Below are 19,232 nucleotides of genomic sequence, written 5' to 3'. Positions count from 1 at the left end.
AAAGAGATGTCTTTGTGCTACAGATTTCAAGATGAAATGAGCCGCGTCACGATAAAACCAACATAATGGGTTTGCGACCAGCATGGATCCAGACCAGCCTGCGCATCCGCGCAGTCTGATCAGGGCTTACCAACCCTATTACAAGTAGAGAAACTGATAGCGAACAGCATGGATCCTGACAGACTGCGCGGATGCGCAGGCTGGTCTGAATCCATGCTGGTCGCAAACGCACTATGTTGGTTTTGTCGTGACGCGGCTCAAATGCTATAAGTTTCCGCACGGTATCCGCACATAATTTCAAGTTTAATGAACTGGACAGCAGCGCTGTACTTTGAAGATTTCGATACCGTTTTATATTATAGAAAAAGAATCCTCGCATTTAAACTTACCTGTGCTTTGTTTAATATGAAAAGATGGCCTTTGATATAACAGACTATTTCAATCTGGAATAGTTCGGTCTTGATTTTTTTTTCTCTATCAAAGTTCATTTAACTTATAACAGAAACGTATGATGTAATAATGTACTGGTTCATACAGTCTAGACGATTTCTGTACAAAGAGTCACCTTATCATTAATTGTGAACCGTCTTGTCGCTGATTCCTGAAAAAAACATCATATTCGTGGTGTTACTATTATTTGGTTGGGTTGAACTCGATTTATTTTTGATCATTTTCGACCAAGGTTTTTTTCTATCGTAATCGAACAGAAAGCATACGCACTTTTTTCTGCCGTTTACCGTTTTCAAGGTTCATTTAGAAATTGAGATCTGTAGATAAACTTCAATCAGGCGTAATTATAAAAATCTTGTATCTTTGTCTAATTACGTACAACTGCGCAATAACACCAGCGATTGATCATGCAAAATTTTGGAACATTAAAAAGAAAAATTCAAATTGACGGAATCGAGGCGATCAACAACGTAGCCTTGTTGCTGTGTTAAATAATTGTTCGGAAGTATTTAAGATAAACATATACACTAATCACTGATGATCAAAATGTATTCTTTTATTTAGTCATAGCAAAATCCATAGAGATTTTAATAGTTCAACTTTTTTTTAAAAAGAATATGTCATTTGATAAAATAATGTATACAACCTGTGTTTAAAGGCCTGTCATTATTATTCACAACACTTTAAGTAACATAATAGCGTAAAGTCTTAAAAAATATCGTAATTTTTCAATTTTAACAGTTTATGACCATTATTTTTACAACAACTTTGCCTCAATGAATATTTGAACAAAATCTAGTTTCTCAAAGCATTATTGTAAATGTTAAAACTTACAATGAAAAAAAAGAGCAAAAAAACAAAAAACAAAAAAAAACATAACAATAAAAAACAACAACAACACACATACAAATTAAAAAAATAAAAATACAGAAAAAAATACAAAAGAAATAATTCTAGTGATATTAATTATAATATTGTATAAGAATGGAATGACATGTTGAGCCCACCAAAGAAGTACAGCAAATGTGTGGTCTAACATGACGCCCCCAACATCGTAAAATTCACCGCCGTAAAATGTACATATCCATCGTCGTTAAAGTGAATATACTTCCAGATGCAACTGCAAATCAAAAGATTATATTCATCATTTATTGTAGTAAAAAGATTGCAGACTCCTTACAGAAGTTGTGTATTTAAAAATGATTTGTTCCCCATTAAGATCAAAATGAAGGCCTTTTTTCAGGTAACAAGTCAAAAACATTGCATGTCCCCATGTCCACCAACAAACAGCAAGATTGGCAGTGTATATTTTAACATTTATGTATAAATACACCTACACATTTTAAAAGTCACATTGTGACTGATTTGGTACACTTTGCGAGTTGCGTTGTCGCGACAATGCAACCTATATCGTTGTCGCACTGTTATCTTGTCCTGTCGCTAGTGAAGCACGCCAAACGGCACATTGTTGTGCGGCGCGTTGTCGCGATGAAGGCCTGTCGCTTGGCATTTATATATACAAATAGCCAATCCTTCGATTATAGCCGAGCGACAACGTGAAAGCACGACAACACGCCGCACAACAGCACGCCCTTTGGCGACAAGACGAAAGTCCGACAACACGCCGTTTGACGCTTTGTCATGCTGTCGCTAGCGACAACACGACGCACAAAAGTGTTCTAAATCAGCTACCATAGTCACAATTTCCGGCTTGACAGTTACTGTAGTAGATAAACACCTTAGGTGTCCTGTCGTTCATTATTTCCGGCACGAGCGGGCACCTGCTGTATATCCACCGACGTTCCGTAAGCAGCGAACATAATACAGAAAGGAATGAGGATAAATATGACATAGTACTGCATTATTTTTTCTTTTTGTCCTTGAAATTTGTCATTTTATTTCATGCACTTTAACGATATATACAATTCTGAACCGATACTCTTAATTCTACATTTTAAGACTACAGGATCGGACCTAGACTCTAATATAATGAGATGAAAATGTTATCGCTTCGTACCTTAATGCATAAAAAAGAATATACATCTTGAAAACGCACAGCGTAAGTAAATTTTCCGAAATTTTTGAACGGAAAACATTGCTCTAGGACAAAAATATATGGACCCCATACTAATTTTCTGAAAAATAAAAAAAAAAGATTTACATGAACTGTTTCAACGAAAGAACAAGAAACGAACGAACGAAACGAATGAACGAACGTACGAACAAAAGAAAGAAAGAAAGAAAGAAAGAAAGAAAGAAAGAAAAGAAAGAAAATAAGAAAGAAAAGGGAATCAATCAAGCAGGCAAGCAAGCAAGCAATCAATCAATCAATCAATTAATCAATCAATCAACATACAATTTATCAAACAATTAATCAAACAATTAAACAAATAATGAATGAATCAATCAATTCATGTTCTTAATTAATACAATATCATATTATCGTGCATCAACCACAGTGAAAACATTTTTAATACTAGATATCATAGCAGTAAATATAACTGAATAACCCTTAAATATATCATAATAATTTAATCTGTTACATACTAGGAACGTATTTTTTTTCATTGATGTCACCATATAAATATTTTATATACTTTTTATACACAAATAAACCAGACCGATCTCTGTTTATTTAAAAGCAATTATTACAGTTCACAAAGTTACTTTCTAAATCTTGAAATAGATTTAATCGGTCTACCCAACTCTTTTAAAGAAGTACGCCATGTTGAAATAATGTTGACCGCACTTAAATATGGGTTAAATGTCGAGATTGGATATCTTTAAGATATTGTCAATCAAAATGTTACATTGATGATAGTACTTTCTCTTCTATGTTTAGAGGAATTTTCTACCCTTTATCATATCTCTAGTTCATCTGTAAAAAGATTGAAGTATGAAAATATTTTATATCCATAAGTCATGGGTAAATCATTTAATCCAAAAAACGAATCACTTTTAAGCCTATTTAATTGCAGATATAAGGTCATATGGGTCGTGCTTCTTTATTAAAGGTTTAATTAAAAGAGCGATAATGTTAGATAATTTCTAAATTCGAATTGGTTTGCATGTTTGGTGATCAAGATATGCTGCAAAAATAATATCACGAAAGATTACCGGATTATTACATTTTTTTGGCAATCAATGTAACCATAGAATAAATATAAAAATAAAACATTTCGAGATCTATTAATATGTAAAAAATATCTCATTTATTTGATAGTTGATAATTACTAAGATTCACAATCCCAAAAATCGTTTGGATTGCTAAAACTATCCTTCAACTATCAATGGAAGTGTTTGAAGTTTAATGAACTTTTTCGGAACTTTGTGTTTCTAGAATCTACAGGCTACAATCTGTCAGAATTTCTTTAGAAATTTTGTTCGGGAAAGCCAGTAGACTAGCCTATTTGGAGTACATGTATATTCGATTTCCTAAGTATCATTTTGCTTAAGTATTTCTGTCATGTACCAGCGAACAATAGCCTAATAATTACTATATCCCGCAACCCGCTGCCAACTTCCTCACATGATTATATTAGAATAAGCGGCGGAGAAAGAGAGATGATACACATTCTTAGCCATTTATCGTCTGTGAAAATAATGAGTAATGCAAAATATCGGAACATGCGAATATTAGGTCAGTATACTCCCCCCACCCTTACCGCCCCATAACTTTTCAAACTCCAGGGGCGGAGTGAGTTGAGATCCTTGATAAAATATCAGCCATCCAGCGGTATAAATTACTTTCAGGCGTAAACATGATCATGCTGTAGATATTGTTTTCACTTCAACCGAAATAAAATATTCCAGTCTCAAAAATATAATAATTGATTGTTTAGACAAAGGAAGTATTTTACAATATTTTAACAAAATATTCAATTTCAATCAAGTATTGCACTAACAACTCTTCCTCTTGAAATTGCTGACCTGTTAGTCAGAGATACATCTAGAGGTCAGTGCGAACGCCGATTGGTTTGTTCCCTCTCTTTATTTAAAACCATACGTCTTTAATATACAACATACATTAATCACGAATCGAACAGAAAAAAAAGCGCGATTGTGAGCATCTTATGTTTATGATAAACCCCGTTTGAAGTCTCGCTTTAATGATGTTTATACCGAAGTTTTAAAACAAATACTGTGTTAAAACATAACAGTACACGGGAAACATTTTAGATTAAACGAGATGATCAAAGGGTTTATAAAAACCAATGATTATTTCATCAAAATTGTTAAAATATTATTAGAGCGCACCTTTTATATAATATCTGTATTTTCTTTGATATCACTTGGCGTGATCGATAACAAACTATTTGTTTTAATATTTTACAGCTTTATATTATATCTGTATATTTAAGTCATATCTGAATACTTTTAACACGTATTTCGCGTGTTGCGTAATAAATAAGTTCAGGCGGATTTAACAAGTGCGTGAACATCGTGCACTTCTCCTTTTATTAGAACATGAAGGAATTACTGATCAATACGAAAAGAAAAGATTAATGATATACTTATATCATTTCTAAATCAAAGTTAGTACAAGTCATGCTTTTCTGCCAAACAATCTAGATGTACAATGATGCTTTGGTTTAGCTCTTACATCGACGTTTTTACTTATTTATTAAAGGGACTCGGTTTTTTTACATGACCGGACTGAAAATATTTCCCCCAGATTTTAGTACCATTTGATATAGGTCTAAACCGAGAACTTCAACTTGAATAGATATTCAAGTTAATTCTAAGTACATTTCTATTTTGTCCCATTTTAATTTTTTGCTTCACTTGATCTATGTTTAAAATTTAAATTTTATATTTGGGCTTTTGGACATCAGTGGGGCTCCTTTAAATAAATATATAAATAAATAAATAAATAAATAATATGATGATGTTAAGATTTATTGAAAGAAGTTAAAATATTAATAAAAAAAGTTTAAAAGAAGACTAAAATGTATCTTATTTTCATATAGCCTTTAAGAATGTATTGCATTTATAACAATAATAATAACAACAACAATTATCTTTATTGTTATTATAATAAAAAATAGGGATAGTAGATAATACTAATAAAAGATAATAATTATAATCGTAGGTACTTGGCACGTATCGACATCTAAGTGTAACCATTAGAAGTCAGTTGAAAATGCACTCCCTAAACCCAATGCCGGTTGAGTCTGTAACAGATAATATTTGATCTACCAAATCATGATGGGGATATTCTTTTTAATAAGCTAACATAGGTCATATTCTAACGTGAAAAGACGGACAGGTGGACAGACATTTTTGTAAAAAACGTGTTATAACAGCAGCGAATGTATCGAACGCAGAAAATACAGCCATACAGTAATATGTGTTTTTAAAACAAAATAAAAAAAACCAAAGTTGTTAATGCGATAGCTGTCGATGAATAAGGATGTTTGCGACGTAATTCTAAGTGCATGCCGCGCAATAAAACACAATATATAGTTCTCATTTTTTTGCCTACTATCTCGTATTGTTTTCTTACAGCTTAGTGTAATCTTTTGAAAATAAACAGAAGTGATGATTAAAAGACTGATTTTTAGACGCATCATACTTCAAAAGAATAATTACCTACTTTGTAATGCAATGGGATAGGTATGTTCTTGGAAAGAATGTGTATTATTAATGTTAGATAAGATATTCCATATAGTCTGCGTCTTTAAACTTCAGCACTGAATTTTATGGCCAAAATGATACGGGCTATTAACGTCACTAAAGACGGATCTGTTTTGTTTAAACATCATCTAAAACAAGTTTTTGAATGAAGTTGATAAATTATTTACTGATATTTAAAGTGTATTAAAAGTAGTTCTCGACTTTCACCCGCCGGACTTTTTATATGATTACCTACACCGCCTCTTCGATACTTTTTAAAGAAATATTTTTTTTTGCTATACAAATCTACCAGATTCTACTATTTTTACAGTTTTTTCTTTAAATGAACTAAATCTCTACTAGATTTATAACTCCCCAATTTTTGATAAGACAGTTAAATCATGGTCACGGTTGTAAGATTCCAACCACAAACTATATTTTATCTCCACCTTATTATCAAGATTAACGGCTTACTTAATTACCGTTAATTAATCACACACGATGCCGACTTGTTTGATGTCGCCGCGACAGAGAACTGGGGATTCTGGTTTAGAAAGGTGAAAAGGTACTTAGGCTTGAAAAAACAATTTTATAAAAGTTCACCAGGAATGTTCAGTGGGTACTGAGCTATTCTGTAACATCAAACATTTCGCTACATATTTCTCCTTTTCTTGATGGTGATAAGAAGGGAAATAATAGCCCTGTTCGGTTAACGTTCAATTCACTAGCATTAGTTTTATACTCATAAAAATCAAACTGTCTAATTTTAAAGCGATTTTACAGAGCCTGCGCCTATTTTTAGAAGGTTACAGACATATACTTATCTCAATTTGTTATTGCACAGTCGGACAGTTCATCCTGGGACAGAAAGATACACGGGACAAGCAACTCGCGCTTTCCTATCAGTGCCAATGTTGATGTCCAGTTGAAATCGATCCGTCCCAGGTTCATCGGACGAAATAGAGTCATAGAAATCGTTTTCTTAAGCAATTTATTTAGGTACATTTTGTGAAAATATATATGTACTACATATATCAGAAATCTTGAATTCACAAAATTGTTTACAGAAATATAACTATCAAAAATATGTAACAATATTGTACAGTACAATTACAAATGTATTTCTATTTGAAATTAAAACAGTGGTATCATAATATGCCTAATAAACCACAAAAGTGAACTGGTTGCATATATAAAAAATAGGCACATGTTTTGAGTACATGTAGTTAAAACTACAAAACAAACAAACAAACAACAACAACAGGCATACATACAATTACATGTTGTTCATCCCTGAAATTACTAATACAAACGCCGTGTACTTTTTGTTGGTGAGCTATAATTAAACATGAAAAAAAAAGAAAAGAAAAATAACCCCGTAAAATATCACCATAACTAATTAGATAATCACTTAAAATATTTTTTACATGACTGTTTCATATACATATAAAAAAGGTTACATTTCCAGGGTCACTAAAATCCGCAAAGAGTAACCAGATTCGGACATGCGTCCGTGACGTTAATTAATTATACATGACGGAACATATGAGCCGCGTCACGACAAAACCATTATAGTGCGTTTGCGACCGTTTGCATCCGCGCAGTCTGATCAGGATCCATGCTGTTCGCTTACCAATCCTATTACAAGTAGAGAAATTGTAGCGAACAGCATGGATCCTGATCAGACTGCGCGGATGCGCAGGCTGATCTTGATCCATGCTGGTCGCAAATTCATTATGTTGGTTTTGTCATGACGTGGCTCATTTGTAACAATTTTTAATCCGCTTAAACATGTAAGTAAATTGCTGAATTTTTATTTCTTCCGGATTCGTGATTAATTTGACCAATGGGATACAGACATGTCGATAAAAATAGATGTAAGGGTATTTCTTGCAAATTATGATCACGTGGGACATCACGTGACGTCTGCATTATCTGAAATATTAATCAAACGTGACTTTTTCAAATAAAGAACTAGGTTTTATAACAAAAATAATATCATGAAAATGAAGTTTTCAAAGTACGTTTTCAGCAATACATGAGTACATCGTGATTACGGATGCATTTTTAACAAATAATGGTAAATAAACTAAATTTCCTACAATTTCTTTTCTCTTTGTGGTTATGTTTCATAGTTTTACTAGCATGCATGCACTCAATGATGCAGAAAAATTCATATTTTCATCATGTTAACTTTGTCTGGACTTTACAAAGGATTGAACAATATTAAACTTGTATTAAATAAAGCACGAGGCTTGGACAAGCAACATTACCTCGTTGTGGGGCGGTCCACGTGTCGCATTTGTGAATACATTACAGGTACAGGTACATGCATTAAAATGAATAACGAAACGTGGCTATTTGCTAGATTTCAGAAAAAAAAGTTATTCGGCCTCAAATCACTTGCCCTCCCGCATGGACCCGAATCCCGCCAGGGAATTAAGATTCTTTCATGTGATAAAGATATCTAGCTGGCTTACGGTCGGTGGTTCTTCTTTGGTGCCTGCTCGTGCCCGAAATAATGCTCGAAGGGGCGGGCATCTGGAGATTTCCGCCCAATAAAGCTGGAAATGTCAGAGTGAATTAAAATCCAACAAATATAAATATGTACAGATGACATTTATACGTTTGAAAATGCACTATCTATCTTTGTAGCCAAAACAATGTGCTTTATCATATAAAAATAGTATTCTGCTCGTTTAAGGAATATATTGAGGTGAATGAGGTACATGTTTATACAGCTTAGATGAATGTAAGTGTTTAGGTATACTAAAATCACTCAAAACGTATATGTAAACTACACAAGTTTCTAATAAAATCACAGAGTCTCCGGATTTAGAGCATCGCGTGCTATCACAGTCAGCTGTGGTAGGTCAAGTGTGATCCCTGAAGGCATAAACCTGTGCTCAGTTTATAATACAGCTAGTTAGTATTTAGTCCAAAGCCCCATCGTAAATTTTCTCTATAAGTGTGTGATACACGGAATCTGCATGACGCCTTTTACACACGTGATCACAAATAAATATAAACACCTGGAAATAAAATAGAATGCAAATTATAATTAACGCTTATTATGATAGTAGTGATTTTGGCTTGTGTTAATTGCCAATGGTATATAACAAGGTCACCCAGTACATTTCTTCAAAATGATGATAAATTGTAACAGCCACTAATACTCCATATTGTTGGCTGTCACATTTTATCATTTTGATACTGAAATCCCTCAAGAATGAAGCAGTACCATAGTGGTTAAGGTGTCTCCCTCTAAACACGGGGAACTTTGTGGGTTCGAGCCCTACTCGGGTCACTACTCTTTTTCCCCAAATGATACCAGGGCTGATTATTTCCAGAAAGCGGAAATCGAAACAATAAAAAATATATATGCAAGAAGATAAAGATGCTGTCATCACGGATGAGTCCCCAGTTAGTTATTATACAGATAAAATTCAAATGCCGTAGAAATTGCAACATAGCTCGCACAAGATACGATTCGAACCCTCAAACTTAGCAACATAATTGTCAGACACCATTTAGCCAAAAATGGATTGCAAGAGAGCAAGGTGCAACAGTGATGATATATAAACTTTATACAATACGCTCAGACGTTGTTCATTATCCTGTTAGAACCGACAGTGTTTAGCCCTTGTCATCAGTAAGGGCCAGACCAGCCTGCACATCCGCGCTGTTAGATCAGGCCTACACTGTTGGCAGACTAACTTTAAATTTTCATTTTCATATCCCTAAAATTGATAATTGCAAACCACTTGCCCCTCACCGCTGTTGGTTTGAATCCCGACAGGGACTTTGGATTCTTTCATAGGAGGAGGCTACAGTATATATCCAGATTGCTTACGGAACGTCGGTGGTTCTACTCAGGCGCCTGTTTGTGCCTGAAAATTTGTATTCAAAGACACCAGTAAAGCTGGAAAGTCGCCACATGACATAATTATATTGTGTTGGTGCGACGTTAAATCCAAACAAACAACTAATCAACCAACCAACCAATCAACCAACCAACCAAAACGTTAAGTAACATCTCGACGATTATTCATTATCATTATCCGAAGATTAACGGAAAGGGCCGAAAAGTTGCGATTGTCCTAAAATAAACGGCGGGGGCAACGCTCGACATATTACTTTTTCTAAAAGCATACAAGCAATGTTTGAACATTTCTTAACATTTCCTTTTTTAGAAATTTAATCGGTCTGTCTTGTCAAAGTATAAATCCTTGAAGATTATTATGTTCAAGTTTGAAGACAATCCATTCAGAATAACAAAGTTACAGCCAATAATGGCAAGAACAAGCAAAATTTGGACTTTTGACCTTGAAGGTCAATGTCATTTATGGATGAAGGTCTAGGTTAGTGTGGTAGGTGGTCTACAGAAGGTCTTGTCCCAAGGGTTGTTGTGGCCAAGTATGAAGTCAATACAGCAAGAACTAAAAAAGTTATGATCCAGGTACAAGTTTGCGACGGTTGCAACGGATACGGCAACGCCGCCAGGACTATAACAATACCTCTACTTTTTTTTAACAAAAAGTCGAGCTAAAAATGAGTAAGTTCATTTGAGAAATCAGCAGATTAAGAGTAAGCAGTAAAAAAGAGGGCCATGATGGCCCTGAAATTGCTTACCTGTATATAGGCCACTAGGGCGGGGCCAATTTTAACACAAGGGCTTTTATTTGAACAATTTGAACACCCATTAGAAGTTGTTTTATGATAAATATCTTAGCTCTAGCCCTTGGAGATTTTAAAAGAAGATTTTTAAAGTTTTTACAATACACATAAAGGGAAAACAATGACCCCCAGGGCGGGAACAATTTTGACCCCAGAGCTTTTATTTTAACAAAGTTTGTACACACTCACCCCCGGGGCAGTACCAATTTTTACTCCAGGGCCTTTATTTGAAGAAACTTGGTAGACACCCATAATTGGCCCGCTCGGGGGTGGGAGGCGGTTCATTGATTTTCTTATTTGTATATAGTAAAAACTTAAAAAATCTTCTTTTAATAAATTAAAATACAATGTAGCTAGAGCTTAGATTTTAGGCATACAACATCTTCTGGTGGGTGTCTACCACGTTTGTTCAAATAAAAGCCCTAGGGTCAAAATTGGCCCCGTCCCAGGGGTCATTGTTTTTCCCTATATGTATATAGTGGAAATTTAAAAAATCTTCATTTAAAAAACCCAATTAGCTATTAGAGCTTAGATAGATATAAAGCATGGAACATCTTTTAGTGGGTGTCTACCAATTTTATTCAAATAAAAGTCCTAGGGTCAAAATTAGCCCCGCCCAAGGGGGTCATTGTTTTTCCCTTTATGTATATAGTAAAAACTTTAAAAAAAATCATCTTTTAAATAATTCAAATAGTGAAGTTTGGATGAAACTGGCTTAGCCGTTTATGAGGAGATGTCATTTAAAGTAAAAGTTTACGGACGGACGGACGCCGGACGAAAAGCAATCACAAAAGCTCACCATGTCACTTTGTGACAGGTGAGCTAAAAAAACAAGAGACAAATACGAAAAAATATGTAATATGACTTACACTTAACCAGATGAGAAGAAATGATGATAAACACAGATAGAAAGACGGACCAATATGCTCCATAGGAAACAACGACCCTAATCTCCAACAACCAGACATCATAAGTATACCTGCAATAGTAGTAGATTTTGTTTTTAGTTGAACAAAACTTCCTGAAAAATATTATCATATGCACTGACCGTTCTGTGTTATCACAGGCGGATGTGCTGTATTGTTCTCACAGTCACTTGGGGCAAGACCCTATCCGGCTTGAACCGACCTTGTAATCGGTTAATAAAAACCCCACCTTGAATGCATACATTTTTGACACTAGACGGTACATGGGATTTTTTAATGTTGTGGAAATGGTTTTAAAACAATATTAATGATTAAGACAGATGTTCCATTTGTGTAAAAACGTTAAAAAGATTTTTAATTGACCGTTTACAGGGGCTGTTCAAGCCGGATAGGGTCTGACCCTCAAGTGTCTGTGATTTTCCTGGATACATATCAAGTTCAATTCTTTAGTCTGCACTGTCAACAAAAGTGTTCCTCTGTACATGAAATCATTTGTGATCACGTAGCAATATTTTACTGTTTAGTGACGTTATGCGAGGCCAGTAAAATTTGAGTTTGACTTACTCGTCCGTTTTTATCTCAAGTTTTTCTTAACTTGTCCGTTTGATATAAATTATAAAATTTAAATTTTTCAATTGTCCGTACAGGCTGCGAGGCAACTTGGGCAATACAGACAATTGATTTTGCCCTGTATTTATATGTGCGATGAGGTGCGAAACTAAATATTATCGTGGTTTTGATTCATTATATTTAAAACATACTTATACTAAATATAGATTAACATGACTGTTCACGTCATGTAACTGCGGACATGCCATTAAAGTGAATTGGTCCATAAATGAAGATCTGTAATACTATAGATTAATATTGTGTGCCCAGTATAGACCAATCCACTTTTATATAGTTCTGGTTTCGATATCTTTTATTGTTTGCTTTGATTGAAACAACAACAACAACAACAATTAAACGTGGCTGCTTTCTCCCTCTTGAGAGGTGCATGTCATAGAGAAGGCAGAGGGCATTAGCAGAAGTATTTTGGACCGATGAAAAAGTTAACCTAAACTTGTATCATCCTGCGGACAAGAAATAGATTAAGAATCATCAATATATACATGTACTTACTTGTTATCACATAAACCCCTATGTTGCAATAAAACCATAAACAATTACAGCCAAAGCATGACCTGAATTCATTTTCAATATCACCGTCCTCGTCGGGTCCGTAAACACTGGCAGTTATACAACACGAGATGAGGCAGAAAAGTAGCAAGATAAATGAGGTGGTCTGTAAACCCAGGGTTGCTTGATCCAAAACTACAAAATTAATGTAAATAGTGTATGCATATAAAAGTACATATAAAATTCACTAATAGGCACATTGTTCCTCAGAAATCCATATTGTTTTAATTCTTTAGAAATGTAAAAAATGTGTTACATATTGTTTCACTACTGGATTCAGAGCATATTAGATGTTAATCAACTAAATACTTTAGCGCTGAACGTGCAGTAATGTGTCGTAAAGGTAGTAAAAATGTGAACAATGAAGTATTTTGACTTCCATACAAAATACTAATTCACTTTAATTGTACCAATTGCAAACAGAGAAAAAGAAGCAAAAGACAGTTCAGATTATGTGGCAAATAAGTAATTTTTGGAAACAGTAACAATATACCAAAAAATAAAAAGTTTTTGAGAAATAAAAATTATAGCATATTTGTAGCATAGTGGACCTTTAAAGAAGTTAAAATCAAGACAGTGCTTCGTTATTCTTCACATGCAATGCATGTTTGAACAATTGTTTAATATTTTATATATATTATAGAGCAATGGTGTCGCTTACTAGTACAGTACTCACATTATAGTTTACGTTGTGTTTTTAGTTGTGTACATTTTGTACACTATCATAATTATGTGATTACATGTCTGTAAAGGCCCATGATTGGAAATAAAATTTATTCTATTCTATTCTGTTCACCTAAAGGTCTAATGAAAACAAATAAAGTCGTACATATATTTAACATTTTTATAGATCTGAAAGTGAAGTATCAGAGTTGTATAAATTACACATACATGTAGTATATAGATCCCTGTATGTAAACAGTTATTTGCAGCTAAAGAAAAACAAAAAGTTACCCTCCAAATACGGCGACCCGTTAGCAAGTCTCTGGTAGAAAAGACCCTTCATTACACCATCTTCTATTAGCCAAAACGGACTAAAAACCGCGAATGTATGCAAAAGCCAGGGAATAATTATTCCAAAGCTTACTTGGCACCAAACGACGCATCTTAAACCCATAGTTTTCTAGTTTCGTTTTGACGCGTTTGGGATTTTCCTATTTCTATTTATAGAATGTTTACATGGTAATATGGTATCTATATTTAGCAACTGTATTGTGAAGGGGAAGTAACCGCTGTGGGGATTTGGCATATGTGTCCCATTGTAGACCACGGTCATCCCACTTTAATTAATTAAATACCTAAAATTACTGGAGAAACAAAAACTTTTTCTTCATTTACAAGAAAGTACATTGTATGTCCAAATTAGGCTTGTAAGTTAGTCACGGTTAATGGCGGCGAATTATTTTGAAAGTAAATCTTGATTTTTTATACCTTTTACTTCTATGAAACAGACATTACTCAAGGGGCAGGACGTGAAGTGGTTGCACACTTGGTTCAAGCGAGCGAATTGGTTGCAAACTTGACAAAATGGCGAACACGGCTTGATTTTTTTAAACGGGTGAACGAGTTATTGCCAGACAAGTGGGTTTCTTTGTTATATTGAAGTTCATTAGTATGTCTATTCCATAATGCAATATATATGCCACACTCGGTTAAAGGTTTCAGCATCCTAGATTCTGTTTTGACGAAGTTATTGAAGATATAAACTGATCATGTAGATATTTTGAAATTTGACATATGACTGTTCTGGTCGGTTTTTCTCCTAATTTATTCGAATTTGTAAGTTTTGAACTGCATTTAACAATATCAAAATATATTTATTTCTGTCAATGCTGTACAAATGGTTTAGTTCGCAAGTCCGAAGATAACGTTCAATACACAAAAATATCTTGTTTGAAGTCACATTTTAGTTGCAGACTTATACTTCAAGCATTTTTGGTTGCAAACTTTTGTGTTAATAATGTGGCATGCATATTTTTAGCGAGGAATAACTAATCATTTTTTTAAAAATAATTAGCAATATTAAGGCAATAATACCCGCTCATCTTATAAGAAATATATATACAAATTGTGCATGCGTGCAGAAATATCCTAACACAGGGTCTTTCAAATAGATATAAAACACAATACAGTGTATGCTAAATTGTTCAGTTGTGTTTATCTTCATCATTTTTTCTCCTCGATATGATTCTTTTCTTTTTTACAAAGTCATAGGACTTTTTTTATATCTTGGCATGACTAACTGTAAAGGAAAAGAAGAAAAAAATGGCAACAAACAGCTTCCATTATTGTTCTTTTTTGAGATTTGAAATAAATTTGATTATATAGTAGATAAAAACTATATTAACATTGACACAAGGGCATTATTCACATGTTTCTTTAAAATGTTCCTAATTATTGACCAATCGAAACATCTTCCAAATTCCATAACTCGAACAATGACTTCAAGTAGTTTTGTCACGTATAAGTCAATGTAAATAACCAATCGTATATCATTTATATTTATATTATGATCTAATAATCAAAATCATCTTTAGAATACCAATTGACATAATTATGATGTACCTTAAATCCGAAATATTGTAAACAAGCATGTCATTTTAACTTTTGGTTTGTGAAAATATTTTAAGTGCATTTACATACTTTATGTCTAAAGCAACTACTGATCTTTACATATGAAACAAACAAATTAATATATCTTGTGGTTTTGATAAACTTTGGACATTTTGCCGAGTAACATCGTGTGTGTGCACATGTCCTTATGTTTATGATGAAAATAATTCACTTACATACAACAGTACTTTCACATACGTTTGTTTTGTATGCAGTTTTCATTTGCATTTTACATATGGTGAATATATTTTAGATTTGAAATAACAATAAATATTTTTCTATATGCTATTATTTTGTTTGCAGGGCTTTTACTGATGATTATAGTATTGAACTGAGAACCATGTAATTTGAAACAAAAAAGTGCATAATTGTTGTAAAAGAAGAAAATATAAATAACATTTATAACAAAAACAAGTAACAGAACATAAATTATGTCAATAATTGCATTGAAAAATTGGTTAATAAATATAACCTTCTACACTCCTTTTTGAAAAGTTTTACTATGGATTTCAATAGAATAAGAATAAGTTTGCAACCAAAAATGCTTGAAGTATAAGTCTGCAACCAAATGTGCTTGAACAAGATATTTTTGTGTGTTGAACGTTATCTTCGGACTTGCAAACTAAACCATTTGTACAGCATTGACAGAAATATATTTTGTTATTGTTAAATGCAGTTCAAAACTTACAAATTCGAATAAATTAGGAGAAAACCCGACCAGAACAGTCATATGTCAAATTTCAAAATATCTACATGATCAGTTTATATCTTCAATAACTTCGTCAAAACAGAATCTAGGATGCTGAAACCTTTAACCGAGTGAGGCATATATATTACATTATGGAATAGACATACTTATGAACTTCAGAATATCAAAGAAACCCACTCGCCTGGCAATAATTCGTTCACCCGTTTCGAAAAATCACGCCGTGTTCGCCATTTTGTCAAGTTTGCAACCAATTCGCTCGCTTGAACCAAGTGTGCAACCACTTCACGTCCTGCCCCTTGTTACTGCGCGTCCAGCAGTAAGTGCACGTGGTTTGTTCGAAGTCCTTGCAGAGAAATTTGACAAGAAGAAGAATTTTCATCTGAGAAATAAAATTTCTGCTAAATTACTTGGTTTCAGACACTAAAGATTATACATGTGTAGGCCTAAAAATGACTTTCTTATGATTGTGTTATATGTATAATTTTATTCTCTTATAGTCATATCATTGTTAGAAGAAAAAAATGTAAACTAACAAAATGCTCAATAGTGGTGAAGTGAAACGTTTTATGTGAATATGGCCCGTCAAACGACAAAAGTTTCTTAACTGAAGCACACTGTGTTTCAGCTTTTTAACTTTGATATTGAATTGTTTTGTAAAATGTAGGACATATTTGGCAGCTGGTCTAATACCTGGTCTTCCACCACCTACATATGTACCCCTTTAAATATATTCCCGGGGTATGCTAAATATTCTGAAAATATTACAAAAGTTTTTTTGGAAATATGGCCCGTCAATGTTCCTTTAGTTGGATTTTACATCGCACCAAAACAGAAGAGGTCAACATGGCAAGTTTCTAGCTTTTCTGGCGGAGGAAGACCCGAGTCCTCAGTGTTTTATTTCAGGCAGTGTTGCCTTCTGTTACCATTTTTCGACATTTTCAATCGTTGCAATATTTAAATATTCGTTATCAATCTATGAAGACATATATGGTGTTTTGTTTGTAATATTAAGTAATAATATGCTTTTCAAATTAATACGATGTGGCATATTTTAATTGGAGGCAACGACCGTGCGATTTTGTAAATAAGTCAAACCTGTGAAAGATTATTAGTTGAGTCCTTTAAAATATTCACCATGGGCCTCTACACACGTTTCCAGCCCAAGAATCCATTCAGAAAAGGAATTTTGAACTGTTCTTTGAGTGTACTGGTTTTACACTGGTAGAAAGCGCTTCCGACGGCATTTCGGGTTTCGAACCGCAGTTGCATTACCATGGAGTTATTTGATCCTGAGCACTCCGGACCTTGGGCTCTTTGTAATGTAATGAGAACATGGTCACAGTAAAAGGTTCCAGTGACACTACCCTTCTCAGGCACAGCGACACAGGCCACTATTCAATCTGTCAAACATAGAGCGTTTATAACTCTTTTAAAGTTTCTGCTACGTCGAGCAACAACTGGGCGATCACTGTTTTCACCTTCCCACATTATGTTACCGAGTATATTGTCGGGATCTAACGCGCATTTACCTTACCCACGAATTTTGTAATAAGCTCTATGCTCACAATGGCTCTCAATCATATACAAACCGCATGTATAAAAATGACCTTAAATTTTATTGCACATGCAAATCGTGCGAAAATAGACTGTTGGTTAGAAAAATCAATAATCTTTCAAACAGTAATTATACAGTCATGTACTTTCACGTGCAAATCCTGATTAAATTGAGTTGTTGCCACAAATTAAAATATGCCCCTCGTATTTAAATGAAACGGTTTCATAAAAATATGGCATACAAGATATACGTGTATTTTTATTTCAGATCAGTGCCGAGTCTCTCGCTTACAGTTCAAAGCAAAACTATTAACGGTTAATCGTGTCTACTTTTGAAAATAGTTTTTATTGGAATGATAATACAACGTGATTAGTTTTTTATGTATTAAATGAGTATTAAAATTTAGTCTATATGTTTGCCTATCTATTTTAATTAATTTCAACTGATTCAAGCGTAAAAGTTATTATTGTAAAATTATACAACAAAATGTAGAGTTCTATTGGACGAGTACCGTGCTAGCCGAGTCCAATATAGGTTTTGCAGCTGTGTACGAATCCAGTTGAATCTATTGTATTCAACAATGTATATGACTATTTCACACCAATTTTAAACATTTTGACAGAACTTTGTCGATCTTTTGAGATTTTCATAACATGAATTAAATCTCTGTTCGAGCACAATATAAATATGATACGGATTTTTCTGGACTCAGAAACGAAAAAGGGCTGCATTGATAAGTTTTAAACCAACAATGATTTTTGCTTGAATACGCTGGAAGTTTATTGGTTAAACCAAGGTCTTTCTATTTGAAAGACCTTGGTTACATTTAGTTGTAATATAAAATTAAATATATGGACTCGATTTTTGTACATCTAAAATACGCTTTTCATGATAGTAAACACAATTATGACTTTTGACAGTTGAACCAAATGTTAGAACATATTGTATACCTGTAAAAAGACTCAATAGTAATGCTGCAAGCTAGCTCAATTTCGTTTTGCGACCATCTTGTTTATAAGCTTCGTATTGGACTTAAGCCACATAAGAATTCATTCAAAAAACTTCTTTATATTTGGTTTACTACGAAATATACTGGTCCGTATATTTACTGTTGTCTTCGTTTCTGCCATTAAGTTAAAAAAAACAAACAAACAAAATATGCAAATTTAATAAGGGGCTAAACATGTAAGTTGAATGGTCCGACCGGGACATGGCGATGTCATGCACTCTCCTGGTATTCATGTTTTGTTAAAATCCAGTAAGCAATTGCCAAGAAATAACTGCGAAACAAGGGGGATAACAAGTTTGAATTGAAATAATAAGATTAAAAATTTACTTTACTTTGATCGTATATAACAAAATATAATCAATCATATTCTTTCTTGTGTATAAATTTCACATCATACTTCATCACAATTTATTTAACAATAAGTAACAAAGCTTTTATACATAGTCATATTATACAATTATCATTAACTTTGTTGATAAAGAAACTTTGAATCTAGTA

At 33.6% G+C, this 19,232-nt stretch overlaps 1 protein-coding gene across 1 annotated transcript; it reads right to left on the bottom strand.

Annotated features, from left to right (window-relative positions):
• Window positions 1–7,040: 7,040 nt before the first annotated feature.
• Window positions 7,041–14,018, bottom strand: LOC132734585 (uncharacterized). The gene is made up of 4 exons (XM_060721359.1): window positions 13,803–14,018; window positions 12,792–12,983; window positions 11,613–11,722; window positions 7,041–9,098 (listed from the first exon to the last, which is right to left on the bottom strand). The coding sequence occupies exons 1-4, from the start codon at window positions 13,963–13,965 to the stop codon at window positions 9,000–9,002; spliced, it is 564 nt and encodes a 187-aa protein (XP_060577342.1). The 5' UTR covers window positions 13,966–14,018; the 3' UTR covers window positions 7,041–8,999.
• Between the last annotated feature and the right edge of the window lie 5,214 nt (window positions 14,019–19,232).

This window comes from Ruditapes philippinarum, unplaced genomic scaffold (genome assembly GCF_026571515.1).
Source record: "Ruditapes philippinarum isolate M1 unplaced genomic scaffold, ASM2657151v2 ctg675_1_1_1_1, whole genome shotgun sequence".
Taxonomy (NCBI): Eukaryota; Metazoa; Mollusca; class Bivalvia; order Venerida; family Veneridae; genus Ruditapes; species Ruditapes philippinarum.
The sequence above is the reverse complement of the archived record's forward strand: the minus strand, read 5'-3'. Positions and strand labels throughout refer to the sequence as shown.